Consider the following 25,068-nt stretch of genomic DNA (forward strand, 5'->3'; position numbering starts at 1 on the left):
ACAGATCAGTCAGCCTTTGACATAAAACTGCGCATATCAGTTTTGAGATAAAGACTCAAGAAAGTTGCCCAGTGATCTCAGTTTGTCACAAAGTTTTCAGAAGGCTGCCCTCCGGTGGTGACAATTTGGCATTGACACTACCTCATTTTTATTTTCTATGAATTAAATTAAAAGTTGCACCCTCCTGTGGTGATTTTTGTGAATTATACCACTGCAAATTGAGTCTTATGAACTTAAATGGGATACACCCTCCTGTGGTGATTTTTGAGAATTACAATTGAGTATAATAAACTTAAACTTGGTTCGCCTTCCTGTGGTGATTTTTGTGAATTACAATCGAGTCAATAAAATTAAACTTGGTTCGCCCTCCTGTGGTGATTTTTGTGAATTACAATCGAGTATAATAAACTTACATAGGTTTCGCCCACCTGTGGTGATTTTTGTGAATTACGATCGAGTCAATAAAATTAAACTTGTTTCGCCCTCCTGTGGTGATTTTTGTGAATTACAATCGAGTATATTAAACTGGTGTTGCCCTCCTGTGGTGGTTTTTATGAATTACACTGCTGCAGTTGATAGTAATAAATGCTAATATAAAAGACCAAAAACAACAGTGAATTCAACACAGTCTCTGTTGTATGGTGGGTAATTGTTCAACTTTGGTGTGAAAGTAATGGGTCAAATACACTAAGTTTTAAAGTAACTTATCACTTAAAATGAGCTGTACACTACAAACAAGTTAAAAAGATAGCAAATAACAAAAGTTACCACTAAGCCACCATTCTTATGTGCTTATGAATCATGAAGCTGCAGCTGAGGTGTATTCAAATCCCACAGAATCAATGAATGTCCTTTACTCTCACAGTTGAAACCTACAGTAACATGAAGTTAAAATCTAAATGACCTACAAACAACAACAAAACACCATCACAGCTTCTATGGCTCAGTGGTTGAAGACTTCAATCTCAAACATCAAAGTCCTGGATCAAATCCTTCAGTCATTAAGGTAATTTATTATTTACAAGAACTCACTCAATAAACCCTGTTCAAAACATTCTTTATCTCAACAATCTCAGTGGCTCAGGAGATAAAACTTTGGGTTTTAATCACGGAGATCTAAGTTCAAATCCCATTATTGCTTACTTTAAACAGATCTCATCAAACAAAGTCACTCAAATGCCCAAACACAACGTGAAATCCATGATGGGCTAGTAGATAAACACACTTTCTCTAAGGATGAGCCTTCAATGACAACATGGTTTCAAATCCCACCTTAAAAAAAAGAATATTACATACACAGTTTAATTTACCTTCTTTATTGGGAAATCACAGGTAAACAGTCAAATATAAGTTCCTTCATGTCTCCCAACAGGAGATCTGTGGCTCACAGGTAAGAGCACTGGTTCGATCCCAGCTGGATCTCTGCGTTATGAGCAAATGGTGAAGTGTGTGTGAAGGCACCCACGTACTTAGGTTACCATCATTTGTCTTTCAAAGGGAGGCCCCTTAAAAAGAAAATTATGGTAATCTACAGGTTTAGAACACACATTAGAAACATTACCTGTCCATTAACAGACAGTCATTACAGTCAATGTCTGTCCACACATCACAGGGCTCTGCTTCAGCAGGACGGCTTTATAATACATTAGACATCACTTATTCTGGAGAGTCAAGACAGAAATAAAGACATTATTAGACAAAAAAAGAAATAAATAAATAAAATAGTAAACTTTTAAATTTAAATACTAGTTTATAAATGTCAGTTAACTACATAAGCTGAATTCCTAAACATTTCCTAAACTGAAGTCCTATTCCTATTTAATATATAAACGCTTCAACATGAACTTTTATCAACCCTTCAAAAGCAGCAAGACTGTCCAGAATCAGTAAGTTATAGATTAAGGGAAAAAAAGGCACAATCTAAGTGTTAACATGTCATTTATATATATATATATATATATATATACACACTACCGTTCAAAAGTTTGGAGTCAGTACATTTTTATTGTTTCTTTTTTTTCTTTTTTTAAGAAATTAATACTTTTATTCACCAAGGATGTATTAAGTTAATAATTAAAAGTTTCTTAAAAGTTAATAATAAATAATTTACATTGTTATAAAATATTTATATTTTGAATAAACACTGTACTTTTTAAACTTGTTATTCATGAAAGAATCCTGAAAAAAAAAAAAAAAAAAAAAAAAAAAAATCACAGATTCCAAAAAATATTTGGCTGCACAACTGTTGATATTATCCAAAATTGATCATTCTAATAATAAATCCACATATTAGAATGATTTCTGAAGGATCATGTGACACTTAAAACTGGAGTAACAGCTGATAAAAATTCAGCTTTTCATCACAGGAATAAATTCTATTTTAAAGTATGTTAAAATAAAAAACATTATTTTATATTGTAAAAAATTTAGACTATTACTAGACTAATATAATATTTATTCTAAGATTATAAAGGTAAAGCAACATCTATTGATTCATTTGTTATTAAAGGTCTTAGTTTGCTTTGTAGTGTACATGTATAGACAATCCATCATTACTTTAATCTGAATTAACTGACAAAGGTGTCTTGCTATGGTATATCTTACTTACACATATAGAAACTAAAACAAAGACTTAAACAAAACATGTCAACTGTTATATAGTGCAAGACAAGAGAAGTCCACTTTATGCGGTAAGTTACTTACAGGTGAGACACTCGTTTCCATCATTTTATCAGACTGTGTGTCGGTTTTGTTTGCAGCTCAGCTGAAATATATGCTGTTAACGTGACATCAACAGCTTTTAAGCCAAAATCATCTGCAGGATCTGTAAATGTTGTTGTTGTGATAGTCAAGTCGTGTTGTCAAGCAGCCGAGGAAGTCAGACTGAAGGAGAAACCCGCATGTGCCGCCTAGTGGAGCGGATGAAAAACTGCAGAATTTAAGATTTAGAGACGATTCTGTTATTCACAAGGTTATGGTTGTTAACTCTCTTAATAATTTATTAAAGATTCTTACATCAATTTTCCATCAACATTGACTTACAGTGCAGTCTGTACAAGTAGAACAAATCAGTGTACATATAAAAATGTAATGGTGCTGTATTTGGCATGGATCATCATAGGTAGTTTCATTTACACAGCACCTTAGTACAAAACAATGAGAATATAAAAAATAAGAAATTATATTCCAAGACAAACCCTGTAAAACAAGAAAGAATGAAGGTTTTTTGATGGAGAGAGCACAAACACTTCAAACAGTGCTTCGCAAGACCTTGTCATGTAATCTCAGCAGAGAATGTGACACAATTAACAAGATAAAATGAAGTGTTAAAAACCAGCACCATTTAGTGAGTGACATGCTTGGTGTGGGTGACGGTACAGTCACCAAGGACACTTTGAATGTGTGTATTGTGCTGCTCAGGGGTCTTTTGTGTGATGTGCAGTGCTACATGAGGACAAAAAAAGTGACTCACTGCCTTCTCGAGAACACAGACACATGATGCTACAGGGAAAATAAATTAATTAATTTTCAACAAACCACATATTTGCTTTTTTGTGAGAGGCCCTGCCTCAGGTGGTACCTCAAGAAGTGTTCATATTTACATAATTTCCACAGTTAGACAAAGTATGTGACCATATAAATAAATCTTGATCATGTCAGAATAGTATATACTTTAGAATGCTGTACTGTGCGATTGACTGTTATACATAAAGTGTGCTTCAGTTATTAAAGAAGATATCATTCTTTCATTCCATACACCGATATATTTGTTTTTACCCAAAGCATTTTTACTCAAATGCTTTTACACAATAAGGAAGACCACCATTCCATATTCACATATATATATCTCTATTTACAAGAATCCATTACAGAACAGGAACGGCAGACCCTCAGTGCTTTGCGTGATCCCACAGTAATTGTGTCGGTTTAATAAGAAACAAGTCCCATAATAATCACAACAGGTTCACTGGGCTTGTAGCAGACCTTCCCACTGAATAGGTTGGGAGAAAACCTCTCTTTCAAGCCACATCTCATAGCTATAATGGAAGTCTTCGGGTAGGTCGACACGCTGACCTAAAACGCTTTGGAGGCAGTTGTCCACCGGTGTAAACTCACTGTTCTGATTCTTATCGTAACGACGAGTGTTGAATTTCTCAATGCTCTCGCGTAGCGCACACTCCTCCGCCTGGAAGTCCCACGGCCGAGCGTCGATATCTGGCAGAAGAAAATAAAAAAAATATGAGCATAGTTTACATATGAGAACAACTACGTTAGCCGTGTCCCAATTTAGGGGCTGCATCTTTCAAAGGTCGAACCAAACATTGTTAAATGGTTAGTCTGGGCTGCAACGGATGCATTTGTTGTATTTATGGCTTCGGAATTGAAAGATGCATTTAGAAGCTGCATTTGAAGGAGCCTACTGCTATGATGCTTTCGTTCTTATGTAATATTGACAGATAGTCGTTGAAATTAGTACTGCAGTCCAAACTCAAATTATTGGAGAGCAGAGTTTCTCCCGCCCCTCCTTCTCAGACTCGAAGTTCATGTGGGTTGCCAGATTGAGGACATGCAACACGAACAAGTGCAACTGACAATAGAAGGCGATGAGCTTTTCACTACAAGTTGATGAGTTGATTTATCCATGTTTTAATATGCCTCTGGTCATTTAGATGGATCTCAGACCTAGTTTGTTTGCTGGATTCCGTGTCTGCAATATGCTGTGTTTTCTGCCAACTGGCAACCCGGGGTGACTATTGGCTGAATTGGCAGTGGGCGGAATCACACAGAACAAAACAAAAACAGACATTCCGACATGGAACACACATTCAAAAATAGAATAACTGGCTATATCATTTTTCTGAGAAAAAAAGTATGTGAACTTAGCATGTTTCCTTAATATCTGCAAACATATTATGGTATTTTATGCTTTAATACAGTAAAAAAAAAAATACACACAGCACCTTTAAAAGAAGCAGCTTCTGAATTGCAGCTTATGGCCCATGTTTCATCAAGGAAATAATTCAAAAATTAAAAACATTCTAAAACATCAGAATAAGAACATTCTAAATTCGAATCTGACGCCAGACCTACAGTGCACCTTCTACAGGGTCTTTCTCATAGACCAACCCTGAGTAAAAAAAACCTCTGATATTTACCATTCCCATACGCCCAGTCATCATTGAGCCGATGTCTGACTTTCTGGTAGATGGCAGACATGGTTTTCATGTTACTCTTTCTCCACTGGCGGCCCAGATACTTGGTCTGTATCTTGAGGAGTTTGAGGACGTACAGCTGCATCATGGCCTGTTTGACCTTGAGGGCCCTCTTCAGGATGGGAGCAGACTTGAACACCACAAGCATCTGTAAAGGAAAGAGACCCAACACAAATTCATACATAAATCACCCCAAAGAATGTAATTCAATACTATATAAATAGATTCAAGAACATATTTTTTTTATAGTGATTTGCTTTCACATAAACAGGCTGCATTCAACAATTAGAGATACCACTGATTGATATCATTAGTTGAATATACAGATATTACCACTGTGTTTTGTCTCTCTTTTATTATTTAGAAAGTACATGCGACAAGAGGAACAGACTAAAATTACTTTAAAGTGGGGCTAAGGTTATACAATAGTAGAAAAAAAACCTGCAAATACAGCAGTCATAATTAAAAATGCATGAAAGGATAGGATTTATAAACCATTTACGAAGAAATTCATTCATATTTCTTGAACATGGCCTAGTTATGTATTAGAAAATGAGATGGCTTAATGCTTGCATTCTTTAAAATAAACATTTTCTTTCTCTCACCATAGTTCTTGAGTGTTTCCACTTGGTGATTTTGTTTAGGATCCTCAATAGGTTGATGCAGGAGAAGAGATTACGCCAGCAAAACTGATTACTGTCACCAGCTTCCTATTTATACACACACAGGCACACATTCAGCATTTTAACAACCAACTAAAATGCTAGTTTATTTCTTTTCAGTTACCTACATCATCTTTAAAATAAAGGATGGAGTTTAAGAAAAAAACGAGGAAATCAAATTAGTGTTTTGTATAATTACCAGGCTTTCAGCTGTGAGTTCAGGCATTTCATGAACCACACAATGAGGAAAATCCAGTGCACAAATGCTGCCATCAGAAAACACAATAGGTTTAAAAGACTTGCAGACACAGACGTTGATTCAAATGAGCATATATCTAAATATTTACCTGTTTTTGGCACTGATATAAGACATAATGTTCTGGTTGAAGAATTTGAGGATGAGCGGTATGCAGTTGGCAAACACCAGATGCTGAGCCACATATTCAAACTGTCCGAAACAAACAAAAAATATATATAAATACAGTGCAAACAACCCAACATTTTAATATAAGTAAGACTGGCACTTTAAATCCAGTGGCGTTATATAGAGAGGAAGTCAGTTTGGCCCATAATGTCTATAATTAACTGCCAACTTCCTTCTATCTCTGATGAGCTGAAGCTTTCATTAGGCTTTCATTTGCAAGACATTCATCATTTCTCTTAGCTGAGACTGAGATGCATACTGAAGAGTGATTTGTTTCCAGTGGCTCTACGTTTATCATGGTTTCAGACTTTAATGAGCAAACTCTGTCAAAGAGCAACCCAGAGCCTTTCCCGTTAGCCAGAATTAACTGTACATCAGCTCAGCGGGATATGTCAGCAGATCCGCAATGCTGACGTCTGTTGTTTAATCTGAGCGTGAGTGATTGAGTAATTGAAATGGAGAGAGAGGGAAAAGATATGCACGACTGCCTTATTCAGTGCTGTGTGAATTCAGTGAACCTTCAAAAAAATAAATGTCCTAAAACTGTTCCCACTGCAGTGCTATTTTTCACTACTTCCATTCTCCACCAATAGAGGACGCCACTTAAAAACACCCACGTTCATTTTTCATAATTTGTCACACTCATCATACAGGATTAGTCTGAACTGTGCTGACAAGATGAAGCACATCATGCTTTAGAACATTTTGTTCTCATCTTCCGCTAATATTTTTAAATACTTTGATGTGAGGAGAGAAATTCTCAGATTTTTTTATCATATAAGGGCAGCAAGGCAACAGATTGCAAAGATGCTAAGTTTGCTAAAATGTAATGTTTAAATGCAAACTAAACATCATCTAAATAAATATGCATTACACTTCCAAAACTTTAATGCTATCTAATGATTATTGAGCTTAATATGCCTCACAACATTTTTAGTATATAAACTATTGTTAAAATGAAAAATATTTTAGTGAGTGTCTTCTGTAAATTATGGTAAAAATTTGATTCAAATATGGCAGATTTTTCTTTCATTTTGATGTATTTAGAGTATGCTTTTTTAGTTTAAGTGCTCGTCTCACTGTCGTCTCTCCCTGGCTCTTTCTCTTTCGTTGTCTTGTGATGAATGGTGCTTTGACAGTGAGCTTATCAGCAGAGCGCTGGGTCAGTTCAGCCAAAGACATCAGAGAGACACAAGCAGAGAGAAGAACGGCAAATAAAAGAGAGTCTGACCTGGTATATGTGGTTGAGTTTGAAGTGTTTGAGCAGCAGTAGCAGGAGAGCTGAAATCGCTTTGACGATAATCTCCTTGTGTCTGTTCACATCAATGCCCAGCTTCATGCTCTGGAGGACGGTGATTCTGTTCAAACAGGGGAAGTGTTTGCTGTGCATCTAAAATGAACCGAACTGATCTTTTCATGCACCATGCACACATCAAACACAGAGTCTCTGTCGTATGTGCATTTGGGCGTAGACTTACGGCATCTCCTCTGGCAGAACATCGGCTAGGATGTTGATAGAGTCTGTCTTTGCTTTGGAGGTTGGAGCTGCAGCCAGAAGGAGCTTCAGTAGAGCAATCTACAAAGAGACTAACATTAGTGCAACATTCTTGCCAGGTTTGTCTGAAGAGTTGCATGCATTAACCACCACACTATTACCAAAAGTAATGCATAATCCAATACTGGGAATATCTGAGCAGTGTCATGATTTTGCCTGGAGTGTAAAACCTTCTAATACCTCCATCACAAGTAATAAATGCATGTTTATGGCCAAAAATACAATTTTATGCCAGCATGAATTTGCAATGCATTAAAAAGTATTAGCGTTTAGAATTAAGACAAGACACCCAAGGTTAATATGTTAAAATAAAAAAACTAAGAGATATAACTCCCAAGTTGATTTATTACATTAAGAATTGCAACATTTTTTTTTGTTTTACAAGTTTGCTAGAACACTATGTTTAAATATGCAAATGAGGCACTGTCTAATTCAATATATGCACTAATTTGCATAGATTTCCAAAACAGAGGAGATTTTGGATATCTCTTTTTATTTCTGCATAAACTTAAAAATCCTGTCAATAGTAGTGTTATTTTAATATCATCAAGATACTATTGTTTGTACTATTTTATTAATATTTTTATTGAGTTTTTATTTTTATACTTTGTTTTCATTTTAGCTAACATTTTAGTAATTTTGTTGTGTATTTTTGTCATTTTAATTTTTTTTAAATATGTCTATATATTTTTCATTCATTTTTATTTTAGTTTTAGTTATTTTAGTACATCAAGTTAAATTAAATTAAAACAAAAAATGTTGCTTTGGCAACTAGCTGTTAATGCTATTTTCATGCAACTATGTATGTGTGTGTGTATATATATATTAAATAAACACTTAAAAGTATATATAAATAATTTTTGTTGTTGTTTTTTTGATGTTTTCTTTCTATAAGTCTAGTCCACTAGTTAGGCCAAACAGCCCAAAATCTCAAAACTTGCCAGTGCATGAACGGCACAATTTTTTTTTTGCTGTGAAATATTATCAAAAATAAACTGGCCAAAAGATACAAATATTCTTATGTAAAGCATGAGCTGTATTCACGTTTCCAAGTGTGCAAAAGATTAAAAGTAGGAGAGACACTTACTACATACTGAGAGAGACTAGGCAACATTCCCAAATATAGAATCTCCGCAGGTGTTTCTTCCACCTCCTCTTCCCCCTAGCCAATCAAAATAGGCGATTCTGACTGACAGCTTAATGAACCAGTAATAAATACAAAAGAAGCTAAGTTAAGTCACTTACCATAGTCATGGGACACTGCTGCAGCTCCTCCTCTCTCTTGATCTGGACCTCCGCTATGGAGACATACTTGTGCTTGAGAGAGAAGGGGTGAGAGAGAGAGAATTGCCATGGTGACCGAGGACGGATATCTAAACTGTGATTGGCTGAAAGAGCCCCAATAGAGCATGCATTAGACCACTGGATTCACGTTCAATGCATATCTCTGGCAGAACAGCAGGTAAATCCAACAGATACATAATCCACTGAGTACCAATAAAGCTTTAGCATTTATTATTCATGCATATTATGTTCAAATATGTTTGTTTACTCCTCCGTCTGTGTAGAAGAATACTAAAATATTAGTTTCCTTGCTCACCTGTTTCAAAGTCTTCACACTCTCATGTATGGGCCTGGGTAATCCAACCAAAGTGTCAATGTCACTGTAAAACCGCATTAGACAGAAAGAACATAAAGTATCAGAAACAGCAGAGAATATTGATTTGATTATAATGAAGGTGACCTTTATTATCATTTATCATAGATTCAGAACACCAGTGAATTGATCAGAGACTCACTTTCCCAAGGTGAAGCCGATGAATTTATTTCTGCTGGTCTCCAGAAAGTGCTCGATGTCTTTTTCTCTGTGGGAGGAAGAAGAAGGGAACTGAATACATGAGGAGCTGGTTTGGACATTTTAGCCTTTTCTCGGTTTAAGGCTGGCTGCTACCAACAGACAGCTGCTTTAACTTATCAAAAAGAGCAGCGTAATTATGTCCCTTCGTCGTCTTTACACTAACCTCTTTAAACTGCTGCAACACCCCCTCCCTCACACTCTCGTTCTCATCTGCATGCAGCAGTGGAGCTCAGCACAGCGTTACAATTCACAGGTAAAGAAGCCGCAGAGGTAAATACTGTACTGCGTGTCTCTTTGAATAATCAGGAGGATTTGATCAAATGTGACTGTCAAAGCTTTCGCTGTTCCAAATTAATCTCTTTTCCTTCTTTTTTATCCTCTATGTTTCTCCCTGTTCATTTGTCTCTGACCATAAATATGCATTATTTATGTCAGAGGTACTGCAGTCCTAAAACCAGCCTGTTTCTAGCACAGGAGCTGTAGTAGATTTTTGTAGGCAGTTAGATGGGTCACTACAGAAGCACTACAAGTTTGAAGTCAGTATGATTTTTTTTTTTTGAAGAAATTAATACTTTTATTCAGCAAGGATGCATTAAATGGATCAAAAGTGACAATAAAAACATTTATAATGTTGCAAAAAAAATCTATTTCAAATAAATGCTTTTCTTTTGAACTTTCTATTCATCAAAGAATCCTAAAAAAAAGATGCATCACAGTTTTCACAAAAATATTATGCAGGGTAACTCTTTTTAACATTGATAATACCACAAATCAGCATATTAGGATGATTTCTGAAGGATCATGTGACACTGAAGACTGAAATAATGCTGAAAATTCCTTCTAGTCATACAGATGATCGAAACTGTAAACAGTTTGCTTTTATTTGTGTACATTCACACTGAAAACAAATCTTTGTGCTTTTGTAAAATAAAGAAAAATAGAATGCCGCTTTCAGCTGTCTTCCTTTCACACAGCACAAAAATGAACCAAAACTCAAGTTGTTTTCTTTCATTTTGTTAATTAAGTAAAAATATTTATCATATAGGCCTATTCATTCATTATATATAGTCTAGCTTTATTATGTTTTTCTCCGTTCACAGAAGAAGAAAAATAATATTTTTCGCCGGTTCTCCAGGTACTGCATATGCGTGTCCATGTGAATCCTCACGTTCTGTTGTTTGCTGCTTGTAAAAAATTATTCCCTGGAAAAAATTTTGGTATTTCTAACGGGTCACAGACACTCTTCTAAAAGAACTAAATTCTAATTTAAAATAATCTTGTCAGTTAACGGTCTAATCGCTTAACGAGCGTCGGCTGTCGGTTAGGAAAAATAAAACGAAATTAACATCCCTAGTCCTACTCGATTAGTTTATGGACATCACATCTGATGTACACTACCTGACTTTGGGAGCCCATGGCAGTCCCTTAGGGAAGGACACTCTCTCTGTTGGCGGCCGCAGCGGTGGTGGCGGTGGCGGCGGTTGGATAATAACATCTCTGTCGAGAGGGTCGACCTCTCCCTCGATGCCACTGTCCACATCCTCAGGGTCATCTTCCTCATCCCGCGCGTCATCGTTTTTAAAAGGGTCCCGTTCGTTGTAAGTGTCCAGGCTGTCCTGCTTGACCAGAGGCTGCAAGAAAGGGAGAAGGAGTTTAAGATCAATCTCAAATAATGTATATGTTACTCTGGACCCTGATATTAAGTCTCATTAAGAAGGCCCAAATTAATAATTAAACAGTTCACCCAAAAATGAACATTCTGTTATTATTTATTCACCCTCATGCTGTTCCAACTGCTGGTAGCCATTGACTTCCATAGTATGGAAAAAAATATTATGGAAGTCAATGGCTACCAACATTCTTCAAAATATCTTCTTTTGTGTTCAACAGAAGAAAGAAATTCATAGAGGCTTGGAACAACTTGAGGGTGAGTAAATGATGACAAAATTTACATTTTTGTGTGGACTATCCCTTTAAGATTTTGAAATATCATTTATATGATATGTTTTTTTCTGAACTGACCACATTGAAACATGCTGTATTTGAGGTTTTGAATAAACAAGACTCATATCAGGGTTTTTTTCGCAGGTTCTCCTGGTATTTTAGCCTTTAGATTACATTCCCCATCCATGTAAGAGTTTAGTCCTGAAACTTACCATTCCATAACCTGCAAATGATAAGCATCACAAACATTTTTAATCCAATTTTGGGGACTCACACATTCCAGATACAACACTGCAGCTCCTTTTATAACATTCCTGTGCAGATTCAGTTTAACAAAGGCACAAAAAACAAGTTCTTTACATCTCTAGTGTTGTGCAAATGCATGAATGGCAAGATTCAGAGCAAGCATCAGGCATGAGGTGCATTAGTGGAGCATCATCTTTTGTTCCAGTGCAGTCAATGAATGTGAGTGTGTCTGTGGGCGGTACTGAGGCCATGAGCAGAGGTGACTCAGCTGTGATTGGTTGCCTATGAGAAGAAGCCATTCTGCTAGCTAGTGGGAGCCGGAGTGTGTCTATGTGGATCTCATTGACTGAGAATTTGTGGAAAGATGTGCAAATGGAAAGATAGAAGGAGAGAAGAGTCTTGCTAATGTCCATGGCCAGCTGTATCTCTCAGAACCCTTCCCCAAATCAAGTTTCAAAGGAAAAACAAATTGCTGTGAAGGAAAAGAGAGTGGAGGAGTGCAAGGCCAGCCCACAACAAAGAAAATGCACAAAAGGGGTTTGGGGTAAAGACCTGTTTCTTGGCATATGGACTGTCTCCTTCCAAGCTATCAACAAAGGCACTCTGTAGGGACACAAGGAAGAGACGGGAATGAGCCAACAGGAAAACGAAAACCCAGAGAAAAAAAATGGCAGAGGGAGTAAAGAGGGAAAGATAAGGAGAAAGGGTTACAGAGAACGTACAAAGACAGAGTGAGACAGGAAGGAGAGAGGTCAAAAACTGTGAAACCTGCTATGACTGGTCCACGGTGTTGTCCGGCCAATCTGTGCTCTGTTACATTTCATTCTCATTGTGACATCACCGATGCAATGTTAGATTGTAAGAAGGACAGAAGTGTGGCATGTAGTTTATTTTAAAGCTTGTGTAAGTTTTGCAGGATGGGTGGGCTGTCATATTAGTATAACATTGCCCTGCATCATATTTGCATAATGAAATTCACAATGCTGCTTCTTATTCATTTTGGGGTGTTGATTTCACAAATAGTTGCTGTTTTGCTCTGGCACGTAAATTTTTCTTACAAAATATGATGCATATCATACCATTTATAAGGTGTAGAAGTCTTGTACTATCCCTTAATCACCAGAAAAACTACCACAAAGACACGGTTACTGCATTTCGTCTACACACGGTTTCTGCTAGTGGCCATTTGCGTTTGTTTCTCGTACCCGACGGCTCCTGCGTCCTCTCTTCTGCTGCTGCTGTTGCTCGATGAGCTCCATGGCCGAGGCTGGAGGAGAGGCCGCCCGCATGTTTCGCACCACCTTAATGCTGTCCTCGGGGAGCGGTGGCAGGTTCAGCTGCTCTCTCATTCTCACCTTCATCTCCTGCAGTTCCTCGAAACCTCCCAGAGTGAACTGAGGTGCACAAACACGCAGAAATCAATGGACAGAGCACTCTAGGCAAATAAACAGGTCTGGTATTGACTAGAGTTGCCCGATTTAGAATAGAAAAAGTCTATGGTAAACTGCGTTTGCATTCTAAAAAAAAAAATCCAAAAACGTCTCTTTTTATCTGGTAGAACAGAATGGAATTAGCAGTAATTACTCAGTGGAATTAAAAGTAGCATAATGAAAGAAAATAGAACACAATTAAACCATCAATTAAACCAGAATTAAATTCCATTTAAAAGTTTGTGGTTGGTAAGATTTTTTAATGTTTTTGAAAGCCTTTATTAAATTATCTTTAAAAAATACATCTTACTGACCTCACAACAGAATAGAACAGAATAGAATAGAATACAATAGAATACAACAGTAAATGTATTGAACAGAATTAAGCAAAACTGAATGACAGAATGGAAGAAGTTTAATTCAAGGAATAAATGTGTAATTGAAATTGAATGGGTTAAAAAATAATAATATTTATCATAACAGAATAGCATAGAATAAGCAAGTCAATTATATGTGGAATAGAACAGAATAGAATAGAATAGAATAGAATAGAATAGAATAGAATAGAATAGAATAGAATAGAGCAGTAATCGTATTGTATGGAATGAAGTTAAACAGAATGACAAGATAACATCATAGAAGAATTGATAGAATAAATATGTAAATGAAACAATGTTTTAAAATAGAATATTATGTAGCAAAACAGAATATCAAAGAATAAGTAGACAATTATCTGGAATAGAACAGAACAGAATAGAATAGAATAGAATAGAATAGAATAGAATGGTATTCGTATATGGAATAAAACAACAGAATGACAGAATGGAATAAGTTTAATTTAAGGAATAAATCTGTAAATAAAATTCAATGGATTAAAACAGAATATTATGTAGCATAATAGAATACCATAGAATAAGCAGTCAATTAATAGAATAGAATAGAATAGAATAGAATAGAATAGAATAGAATAGATCTATGGAACAGACTAGAATCAAAAGTATTAATCTATAATGGAGTATACGAACAGTAATTCTGAGTGTGTGTGTGTTGAGACTGACCAGTATGGTCTTCCAGAGTAAGAGCAGCACTTTCTTCATGGGGAAATGGGGTGCATTCATGCTGCAGAACTTGGTTACCATGGTGAAGAGGAGGAGGGCAAAGGGCTCTCCGTTATAAAGGGGTGAACCTGAGAGGAGGAGGGAGGTTAATCACTGCGCCATAGAGAAGGTCAACAGCCAACCACTGCAAATACACACACACACACACACTATGCTCTGTGTATGTGTAAAAACTAAAGGACACACAGCTCTCTCACAGTCTTTCTCACCCAACTCTGTTTTGAAGGCCTCTCTGGCTGCCTTCCTTTCAGGACTGTCACCCTCCATTTCCACTCGAATGGTCTCAACCATCAGATACATGATGCTCAGAAGAACCCTTCAGAACATAATGCAAATTAGTTATTGTGTGGAAGTGTGTTTGTTAGTGAGAGAAAGTCTTTGTGTATTGTGACCAAGGGTAAATATTATCCATCTATAGTCAGCTAATGCAGCAGCGGAAAACAATTATGTTTGCTACATATATAACTGTCATACTGAGCATTGATGCAAAGCACTCAAAGACATGAAGGAGGTGAGGCTGCCTGCTAAAAAGCTCTCTGTCTTACCTGAGTTCAGTGCTGTCTGCCAGAGATATGGCTGGTTTTCTCACCGCGCTGCTGCACGCCTGGTTATTACTGGAGAAAAAGGGAACAATACTAAATCAAAATATATATGCATATGTACAAGGACATTTCTATGAAACATCCATGTAAAACGATCAGGGTTATTACAGATAACCAAAACTGAACCATAAAAAAACATTTATGTTACCTGAAATAAATGTAAACTAAAATAAAGAACGTATTAAACTTAATTTATTTCAGGTAGCTGCCAAAATGTCTCATTTAGTTTAACTTGATATACTAAAAACAAACAATTTTTATCATTCCACAAAATTCAATACAAAAGGGGCAAACAAGCCAAGCAGTCTAATCCCTTGCGTTCAGTACAAATACTAGCTGTCAACCACAACCTCGATCATTTGAATCAGATGTGCTCAGCTGAATATGAATCAATGCTTGGAGAAGCCGGAGGGCTAATTGCGCAAATTACGCCATAGTAAACCAAAGAAGAGGCAGACAGGCAGCGGTACGGACTCCCTGAGAGCAGTTCTGCTGTGTGGGCTGATGAGACCATGTACAAAGACATTAAATCCCCCAGGCAGGGGCTTGAAAGAGAAGAGGCATGGTGGCCAGGCTGTCTTTGAAGCGGAGATCACAGACGGACCACTCTGTGGATCACTTTAACACAAGAGAGCGGGAGGAAATGGAGAGAGTGTGCTGGTGCAGGAAATAAAGAACGGCCTTATTATGGAGAGATGACAGCAGGTACGAGATGGATACACAAAAGAACTGGGCCTTTTTGATCTTGCTTTTAAATTATGATGCTTATATTAACTTCCTAAGAATATGACAAAGCAAAATACAAAACGTTAACTGTATTTTCTGGAATATAAGTCACTTTTTTTCATGCTGAGATTTATATTCCAAAGCGATTTATATATTTCAATTAAAGTCAGGCACACAAAATAATATTATGATAAATCAAAATATAATATTCACATTTTGTAAACTATTATATTTTCTGGAATATAAGCCATGTTTTTAATCATCTGCAACAGCAACTAATATTCCAAAGTGACTTATATATGTTTGACTTATATCATGTTTTGCAAGCTTCACATTAATGTAATTAGCGTGAAGCATTGAAAACATGTGCAATGTTTATTTCAAAAAAAATTTTTTTGCACACATCAGTATCTTAAAGGATTTCTTGTGTAGTCAGGGAATTTAAATACATGTTTTTACTATTTGTAAACATTTTGTTTAATGTTTTTCACATTTTTTTTAACACTCTTTTAATGTAATCATAAAATATTACATATGCCAATATTTGCTCTGGCGTGACTTCATATTCAGGTATGACTAATTTTCTGGAAAATATAATAGGTTTTCACATTTTCTTAATTGCCCTTATCCATGCAGAAGCTGCCACCACAATAGTAGGGTATAATGAATGGGTGCTAGACCATTGCTATGCGGTTTCTAATGTGTTCTGAGTAGTTCTTAGCACATAAATTTTTATGTTGGTACAGTATGTGCAATAATATCTGATTGCACTGATATCACTCTCTGAATAGGATAAAAACATCCGTTAACATGGAAATGTACTTAATGTGGGTAATTAGAGAAATGGAGAAGAGGCTCGCTGTGCCGCCCAGGCAGCTGCTACCGTACACAGCGGGCATTAAGAAACGGAAAAGAGAAAGCCGTTTGTCTCATTAGTACAGCACCCAGGAGATCCACAGAAATACACAACCTCTTAAACACTGTTTCACTCACACACAGTCATGACTGAGCCATTTCTAACCTGCTCCCTCAGGAGAAAGAGAATAAAAATAGCAGCACTGTTAAACACTTCCCTCCGCTGGAGATTCAGTGTCTGTCTGTCTCTTTCAGTATCTCACCCTTCGCCTGTCTGTCCTCGCCTGCAGCAGATGGTCTGCCCTCAGTCAAAGATCGCCACACAGAGACTGAGGCATTTTGGGAAATGAAAATACTCACTCTATCTCCATGCTGAGGAGCTCCAGCAGAGCTGTGAAGATGCCCATGTCGTAGAGGAGGAAGACATTGTGTCGGGACCAGTAGAGGACGTCAGTTTCTGTGTCACACTCATCAAACACACCTGAATACATGAAAAAAGAAAAGTATTAGAATACTAGTAAGAAAAATATTACAATAAATACTGTATTTTTTTTTTTTTTTTTTGAATTATGTTCATACCAATTCAGCATGTATAGGTCCAAATTTTCATTACTATAATAAACAATGATGATTTTCATTATATATCTTATTACCATAATGCTCAATGTTGATTCTCATTATTGCAATAGTCAGACTGCATTGTTTTATATAATTTTTAAAATATTTTTACTAAAACCAAATGCTGCAGTACAATGTATTTTTAATTTAATAATACATTAAGAAAAAAAATCAAAAATTATATTTTTCTGAAGAAAAAGAAATATTTTCATGGCAGTGAATCTGCAGTTTAGTATATTTTCATTTAAATGTGCATAAATTAAAGGCAGTACTGCAAATTAAATAATACATCATTAAAGAAAAAACATTTCCTAATTTTCATTTAAAATTAAGCACAAGTTAAGTCAGTTAAGCAAGTTCATGTCCAAATTCTCATTACCATAATGCTCAATGATGATTCTCATGATTGCAATAATCATAGTTTACTGTTTTAATCCGTTATAATAGTCTCTTCTAAAAAAATATTTTAGTACAAACAAATAGAGTACAATCTTGTTTATTTTTAATTATTTTGCATAAATTAAAGGCAGAATACAAATTATGTAATACATCATTAAAAGAGTAATGAGAACTAGAGGAAAATATACTAAATAATTATGAAAATATAATAAGTCACAGTTGCAAAATATTCTAAAGATCCTAAAACAGATTTAATTACAACATATTTTATTATTTATACCTTTTGATTTGGGGGTGAAATATGACATTGTTTACTATTTTAATGAGATTCACCCATTGTATTCTGGTTGTGAATACAATATTCATACCTTGTGCTAAATAGAGGATGGCTCGGGCCACTTTGAGCCTCTTGTCTCGATCGGTAACCTCCAGAGCATCCAGCAGTCTCATGACATACGCCCTCTGCTCCTCCATACTCAACTCCATCCACCTCCGGCCCTTCACTGAGAGCAAAACACAGAAGAGTTATGTCTGTGTCCATGTTAATCATTTCTGCTATTCTTCTACTACCTCCCATTCTGGTTCGTTTCTCACACGTGAGAAAGATTAGTCAGGATTTGTGTTGCTCAAAGGGACGACACGTGAAAAAATTCAGTGTCCTCTCTTCTTTTTCAGTCAAAAATGTTATTCAACCACATATACGAGTGGGGGCATGAATTAGTGCAAATTAGTGTAAAGTCCTCCCTCTGGATATTAGTAAAACATTGACACTGGGCTCTCATTCTGACGGCACCCATTCACTGCAGAGCACCCATTGGTGAGCAAGTGATGTAATGCTCAATTTCTCCAAATGGAGAACCGAGGGTGAGTGCACTATGAGCAAATTTTCATTTTAAATAAACTGTACCTTTAAAAGGTGCAGCAGAGTCTGAGAGAGCATGGAAAATTGCAAGTGGACACCAGGAGAAAATTAACATAAAATATGATCCCTTTGGATGGCAGCAAACTGTTAAGAGTTTAAACGTGTCTTGTAAGAGACTCCATCAACACGTCATATGCAACACAAATACAACACACACAAACATGCAAAAGCTAACGTGACATTGGTGATCTAGCCTCTTGGCTTTTCTCCATTTTGTAGGGCTGCAGCGCCATGGCAAACACACAGAGAGAGCGAGAGGTCTGGCGAGGTGAGATTGTGCACACAGCAGGCAGGGTAAAGCCTGAGGCTATACACACACATACAAACACACACTGTAACTACATAAACATTCATTAAATTCTCCTTTTCTCACAGAGAGAGCACTGCGCAACTTTGCTGACGGTTTATTTCTGTTCTCTCTCAGACACAGGTGGAAATGTTATACCCGGGAGCGTTCAGTTAATCAGCCGTCTCTCTCTGTTGAGGCACGTCCACGACAACAGGACTCCAAGCAATTTCTCACAATGCAATTCCAGCACAAAACTCAACAGATCTGAAGCACTATGAGTTAGTGTGTTGGGTGAAGATGCACTGCAAATAAAGATATTTTGTCTTGTTTTCTAGGTAAAAAAAAATTCTCTAAATGTGCCTAAAATTAACTTTGGAAGCAAAAACATATGTTTAATCAAGCATTTTTCATTTTAGAATTGATTTTCTCTCATTCTAAATATTAATTTGGAATTCAGAGAGGTTTAGGCTTAAAAAATTCAATGTGGTAAGAAAAATAAGCCTGTTCTCTGCTTTTTGTTTTTCCAAGTAAATGTATTCTGTTTGTAAGATTTATACTGGAAATTAATACTAAAAGTACTAATTAAGAAAATATTTATTTTGTTGTAATATAACATTGGCAACCAGTGTAGGGTACGTCACTACTATTAGCCAGCTACTAATTACATCATTAGTGTAATTAGATTACTATACTAATTACTCTGTCTAAAAAGTACTGAATTACTTAATCAGACTCAACCAATTAAAAAAACACAAATATAAACATGAAACTGCTCTTTTAATTCTTTCAAATAAAAAATACAAAATTGCATAAATTATTCTTGAACTGACTAAAGTATTTAAAGGGAGAATGTTACATTAAAAACACATTTTAACATTAGATTTTTAAATTTTGATGTTAAATCCACTATTGTTTTATAAAGAATTGTTCTATAGTCTATACAGTATATAATGCAATTACATCAGAAAGAGTAATCCCTTGCTTTACTTTAAAGTAATTAAATTACAATAATTAATTACTCAGTAATGCATTACACCCAATATTGCCATGTTGGGCTACATTACCATGATTCTTGAAGTCTTCTTCAAAGTAATCCCTGTTTAGACTGAACTCTGGCTCTTCTGTGTAGCTGTACAGCTCTGTGCGAAAGAAACAGACAGACATATAGTTAAATAAAAACAAGCTCATAACACTGCCATTTCATACACTGGGTTGTTTCAAACCAACTTTTGGGTTAAAAATTTAATTGAAAAATTTAACCCAACAGTTGGGTTAGTCCATATTTGACCCAAAGTTGGGTTGAAACAACCAAGCATTTTTTATGTAGTAAAACAGATTAATCAAACATTAACTGGCATGCAACTTGTATGCAAATTAAAACACACTATAATAAACTTTAGACACATAAAGAGGCTACAGTAACAGCAAATAACATTTTAAAATATAATATTATATAATAATTGTTTATATACTACCACATTTGATATATTCCAAGGCATAAAACCACAAACATATCACAAAACACCTGAACCACACACAGGGTCACTGTCAATGTTAGAACATTAAAAATACATCAGTAAATATGCATAATGCACATCTAATATTCTATGAATTTATATTTATTCTCATTTTAAAGCTATGTTTGAACACCTGCCAGATCTAAAACAGTTCTTGCGCCGCTTCCACCAAGACTTGTTCACCCACTATTTGTTCATCCCCTAGATATGTTAGTGTGTGTGCGTGTGTGACCCACCTGAGAGCTCTGCAGTGAAGCTGTCCGTGTCCCCATATTCAAACTCCAGGTTCGGGGACTCCATGGACCCCTGTGGATCAGAAGCGAACAATAACTGCACTGCCACAACCGAAAGTGTCACATGTCTCACATCCTGGAGCGCTTGCCAAGCACATTTCAGGTCTTTCCACTATTTCTGGAGCACGTGATTTTCCTCAGAATTATGCTAATCCAGCCAGGGCACACTACTCTAGTGCGACAATAAAGTGGGAAATGTAGAGAAAATAAGGATGGCAGTATGTCAGCATGAATTAGCTACCATTTCTATCACCACAGTACCTCACATGTGCTCTGAAGGTACAAAGATCTAAATATGAAGAAACTACACCTCACACATGATGCGACCCAATTTGCATACTATACATCCTAAAATAGTATGTGACAATAGGTTTAATGCATTTCACATTACAGCCCTGAAACTAACATGTCTAGGGAGACTTGATGCTGTAAAAAATGTAATTTTAATGGTAAAAGTAGAATGTAGAAATGCTATTTTGAAAACCTGTTAATTGATAAGTTTACAGTATGTACATTAGGGTTTTATGTCTTAAGTTGATAAATTAATGTTCATTAAATTATAAATTGTAAAGGTACAAAAAAAAATATTAGTAATTCAGTAGGTAATTTTTTTTACTGTACCTTGTTTTTTTCAGCAAAGTTCTGGCAAAGTTCTTTTTTACAGTAAATTCCACTGATTTTTTCACTGACGCACAGTGTGTCATAGTAACAGGAAGCAAGGCTTCAGGCTTTCCAGTGTGTGTCCATCTAAAAGGATATTTCCTTCATAAATGTCTGCTGACTGTTAGCCAAGTCTGCACTTATGCTTAAGAATAGCCACATATCTTTTAGCCAACTCTCTCAAAGTGCTACTAAGCTGTGAACATTCACACTCAAACGCAGTGTTAACGCTTTAAAAACGTAAGTGCTAATCTACTGTATGCTAATGTCCCTCAATAACCTCTTAAACCTTAAGCCAAACATGGATTTCCAGGCTTTTCCTTCACAGTCTGCCTGAAATGAAGAAGTGTCAGGTCCTTTGAGGCATTTTGATTTAATTGCGGCCCAATTAACATCTGGGGAACACACTCTGCGCTGTCAGTTGAAGAATAAATTACGTAAGAAGCATAATATTGAAGATGAACTTTCCTCATTCCCCCTGAGGACCAAGTTCTCTTGCTTAAGTGCTAATTCATTTAGTGATAAAGCACTTCTGCGGGACATTCACCTTGTGTAAATTTGGCCTCATTGTTCTACTAGCCTTTCTCTCAAGCTTTGTTTTTAGCAGGCAGTATTTCTCATGTATTCGCATCATGATGTTATTCTTTTAGATGTGGGCAGTGTTAGACTTGTCCCACACATACTGTATTTTGCCCAAAAGCTCTATTATAGAGTCATCTGACCTCAAAACCATCACAAATGGGTCACCCACTACTATGCTTTTTGGCAAACCTCAGATCTGCTTTCACATGGTTTCTTTTTGAGTAATGGCCTCTTTTGCCACCCACCCATAATGCACGGCTCTTGACAATGATATCGAAAGAGCTCTTGATATTGGTGGACTCTGTTCTCCTATCTTGAACTATGTACTTTTTTAAGTGATTGTTGACCCCTCTTTATTTCTTAAACAAGTCCCCTTCTCAGAGAGTTTTGCTGGATGACCTTTACCAGGTAATGTCTGGGTGGTTTGATTTAGCCTGCATATACTTTTGTCGTACTGTCTCTATATACTGTCTCTGTCTCTATCTCTAACTTATTTGGAAAGCTTATAGTCTTTCTTTGGACAGCTATAAACTAAAGTGCAAATGTTACAGGCAGCAGCAAGTCGAAGAAATTTAAAGTAAGTCCCCATTAGACAAATCAATTTTCATATGTAAATTTGTGATTAGAAATAAAACGAAATTTCAGTTTCAATTTGGAGTGTAACAATACACTCGTCACAATTTTGTTCAAAAAATTATACTGATCTCACAATAAACTAATAAAATAGAAATAACATTTTCTAATTACTTAATGATAAACAGTTCACAAAACCCCCAAGTTTAAATGTGTAATGTATAACTCAGGCACTGTATATGGATTATGGGCAAAAAATGCATTGCATAATGTATGTGAGAAAATTATAAATGCACATTATCATCAAAATGCACATACTTTATGCATAATGCATATGCACAGATTTTATGCATGCATGTGCACACTAAACTAATGATTTACCCTCCTCTCTCTGTCTCTCTCTCCCTCCTAACTCACAGACATGTGTGGCACAGTCAGAAGCATTTTATTTTGGTCCCAAGGAGCAGATGGCATTGATACTCATGGTGGGAAGCTCTAACTGAGAGCTGTGTGGGAGAGAGGGAGAGATGGGCTTTCCTTCTGACAGCTTTTCCAACACCTTCCCTAAAGGTTACTCCCACTCTGATCTGCCAGAAGCAGAACACTCACGTCTGATCCAAACCAGCGGCAGATACTGATGCGTTCTGAGAAAGCAGGTCAAAGGCCAAAACATCGGCTACACAGGCAAACTATGACACTTATAAACTAGAACATTGTCCTGTAAACAAAATACACACTTCTGCCGTGAATCATGTCACTGATTACTCACACTCACACACACACACGTCATACACTGAAGAAACTGACTCATTGCTGGAGTCTAATGGGCCATGAGTGAGTAATTAGGCTTTTTTGTGTAACTTCACACTATACCTGATTATTATGAGGAAATCGCAAGTTATGTACATAACAAGTCATTGTAGGTTACAAACAGTAATATATATCAACACAAAAAAAATGCATATTTTTGCTCAGTTTGCACCCCTTAATAAAATTGTTTTTGAGCTTTATATTCTCCTATATCATACTATATGAGCCATAAAAGCATGATAGAAAGCATTATGATTTTTCGGACTATTACTGCATATGTCTGGTTTAATATTTCAGTTTCCTATACATTATATAGAGTACATTTACATCAAATTTAATGTCAAATCCAAAGTCCAAAGTCAAACTCCAAGCCCAGCCAAACCATAACAAGGAGTAAATGAACAAGAGTTGCATGTCTAAAACAAACTGGAATAATCTGTAAATCTCAAAGCTCAATGCACAATGTGCCCTGTGCCAGCACTGAGCTACTGGACCAAATACCAAAAGATCCAGTCAATATTCATCATTTAGTATTCATAACCCATTTAATGCAGCCAGATGCATTAATTCATCATAAATATTACCAGGCATATACTAAAAGAGATTCACATCCAGTATATTCTGGTTTAATGACAGATCACTCACATATTTGACCTTTGAGTTTCACTCCTCGTTATAAACTCCAGCCATGCACATAATTTTGAGGCATTTTGTGTACATTCAAACCGCTTCACAATCACTGTCCTAGAAAAAAAATCTGCTGCAGGAGGAAAACACGCTCTAATTCCTCTAAGAAAAAAAAACATTCAATATGCTCAACGATCACGGTTGAGAAATTCATTACCATAACTTCAATAGGTTGGATGTACTCCCAGCACAATATGTGTTACTGTCCTTGAAGACTGAATCACGGCTGTGCTGTGCCAAGAAGAAAATCAAATATGCATTTGCTTGCTTTTATTTTTAATGACTGAATAAATAATGAGTTCATATGTTAGAGAGAGCAATGAGTACATTACAGTGTGCAGTCTTTACCACTCCAGTTCAGTTCATTCATAGATAGATAAATAGATACAGTAGATAGATAGATAGATAGATAGATCTGAACCTACAACATAAAATATATTCCATAATACCAGGCTGATATAAAGCTTATCAAATAACTGGTTTTGAACACATATCATAATGCATAGGAATGTGTGCCCACTGACAATGACGGGTTAATGTGAGGACTACACATGTAGATGAAATGAGCCAAAATGCATGCATGTCCAGCATTTCATATGCGCATGTGCATATATCCATATGCTGTGTAAGAAGTGGGAATTTAAGACAGAAACCAATGCATCCTTCATATTTAGCCTTCAAAGGCATGCATAAGAAACGCATGTCTATATCCTCTATAAAACCATCAGCCGGCAGCACTGGATCAAATTCCTAAAGAGAAGCTATTTTTAGCGCCATGCATGTTTCTAAAATAACAACTCGAGGCATTTAAAGCCCCCAGCAACAAGCCACCTTACACACACATACACACACCCCTCTACCCCTGCAAACTGTCAGTGTGCTCGGATTACCTCCGAATCCTTCTGCTGATGGCTGAACCCATCTCTCTCTTGAGCCAGAGACTTCTGTCTGTTACTGTTAGAATCATTAAGTAAAGGTACCTCCATGTCGTCGGTCTGCTGCTGCATCTGTCAGGCTGTGGATCGGCTCGCCGCACGGAAATACACTGTCACACTGGAACAGACGCTGCTGGACTCCAAGTTCAG

The 25,068-nt window shown here is 36.4% G+C and overlaps 1 protein-coding gene across 3 annotated transcripts; it reads right to left on the bottom strand.

Annotated features, from left to right (window-relative positions):
- Nucleotides 1-2,980: 2,980 nt before the first annotated feature.
- On the bottom strand, nt 2,981-25,068 carry strip2 (striatin interacting protein 2). Of its 3 annotated transcripts, none has more exons than XM_051108346.1 (22): nt 24,964-25,068; nt 20,615-20,684; nt 19,926-20,000; nt 18,019-18,153; nt 16,994-17,114; nt 14,996-15,064; nt 14,660-14,766; nt 14,391-14,518; nt 13,108-13,296; nt 12,455-12,505; nt 11,111-11,343; nt 9,654-9,719; nt 9,455-9,518; nt 9,100-9,171; nt 8,942-9,016; nt 7,778-7,875; nt 7,531-7,657; nt 6,223-6,323; nt 6,075-6,141; nt 5,819-5,923; nt 5,157-5,361; nt 2,981-4,215 (listed from the first exon to the last, which is right to left on the bottom strand). In XM_051108346.1, the coding sequence occupies exons 1-22, from the start codon at nt 24,988-24,990 to the stop codon at nt 3,965-3,967; spliced, it is 2,436 nt and encodes an 811-aa protein (XP_050964303.1). In that variant the 5' UTR covers nt 24,991-25,068; the 3' UTR covers nt 2,981-3,964. The 3 variants fall into 3 exon arrangements, with proteins under 3 accessions (XP_050964303.1, XP_050964301.1, XP_050964302.1); XM_051108344.1 differs by having other exon boundaries at nt 24,874-25,047; XM_051108345.1 differs by lacking the exon at nt 12,455-12,505 and having other exon boundaries at nt 24,874-25,047.

Source organism: Labeo rohita, chromosome 4 (assembly GCF_022985175.1).
Source record: "Labeo rohita strain BAU-BD-2019 chromosome 4, IGBB_LRoh.1.0, whole genome shotgun sequence".
NCBI classification, from domain to species: domain Eukaryota; kingdom Metazoa; phylum Chordata; class Actinopteri; order Cypriniformes; family Cyprinidae; genus Labeo; species Labeo rohita.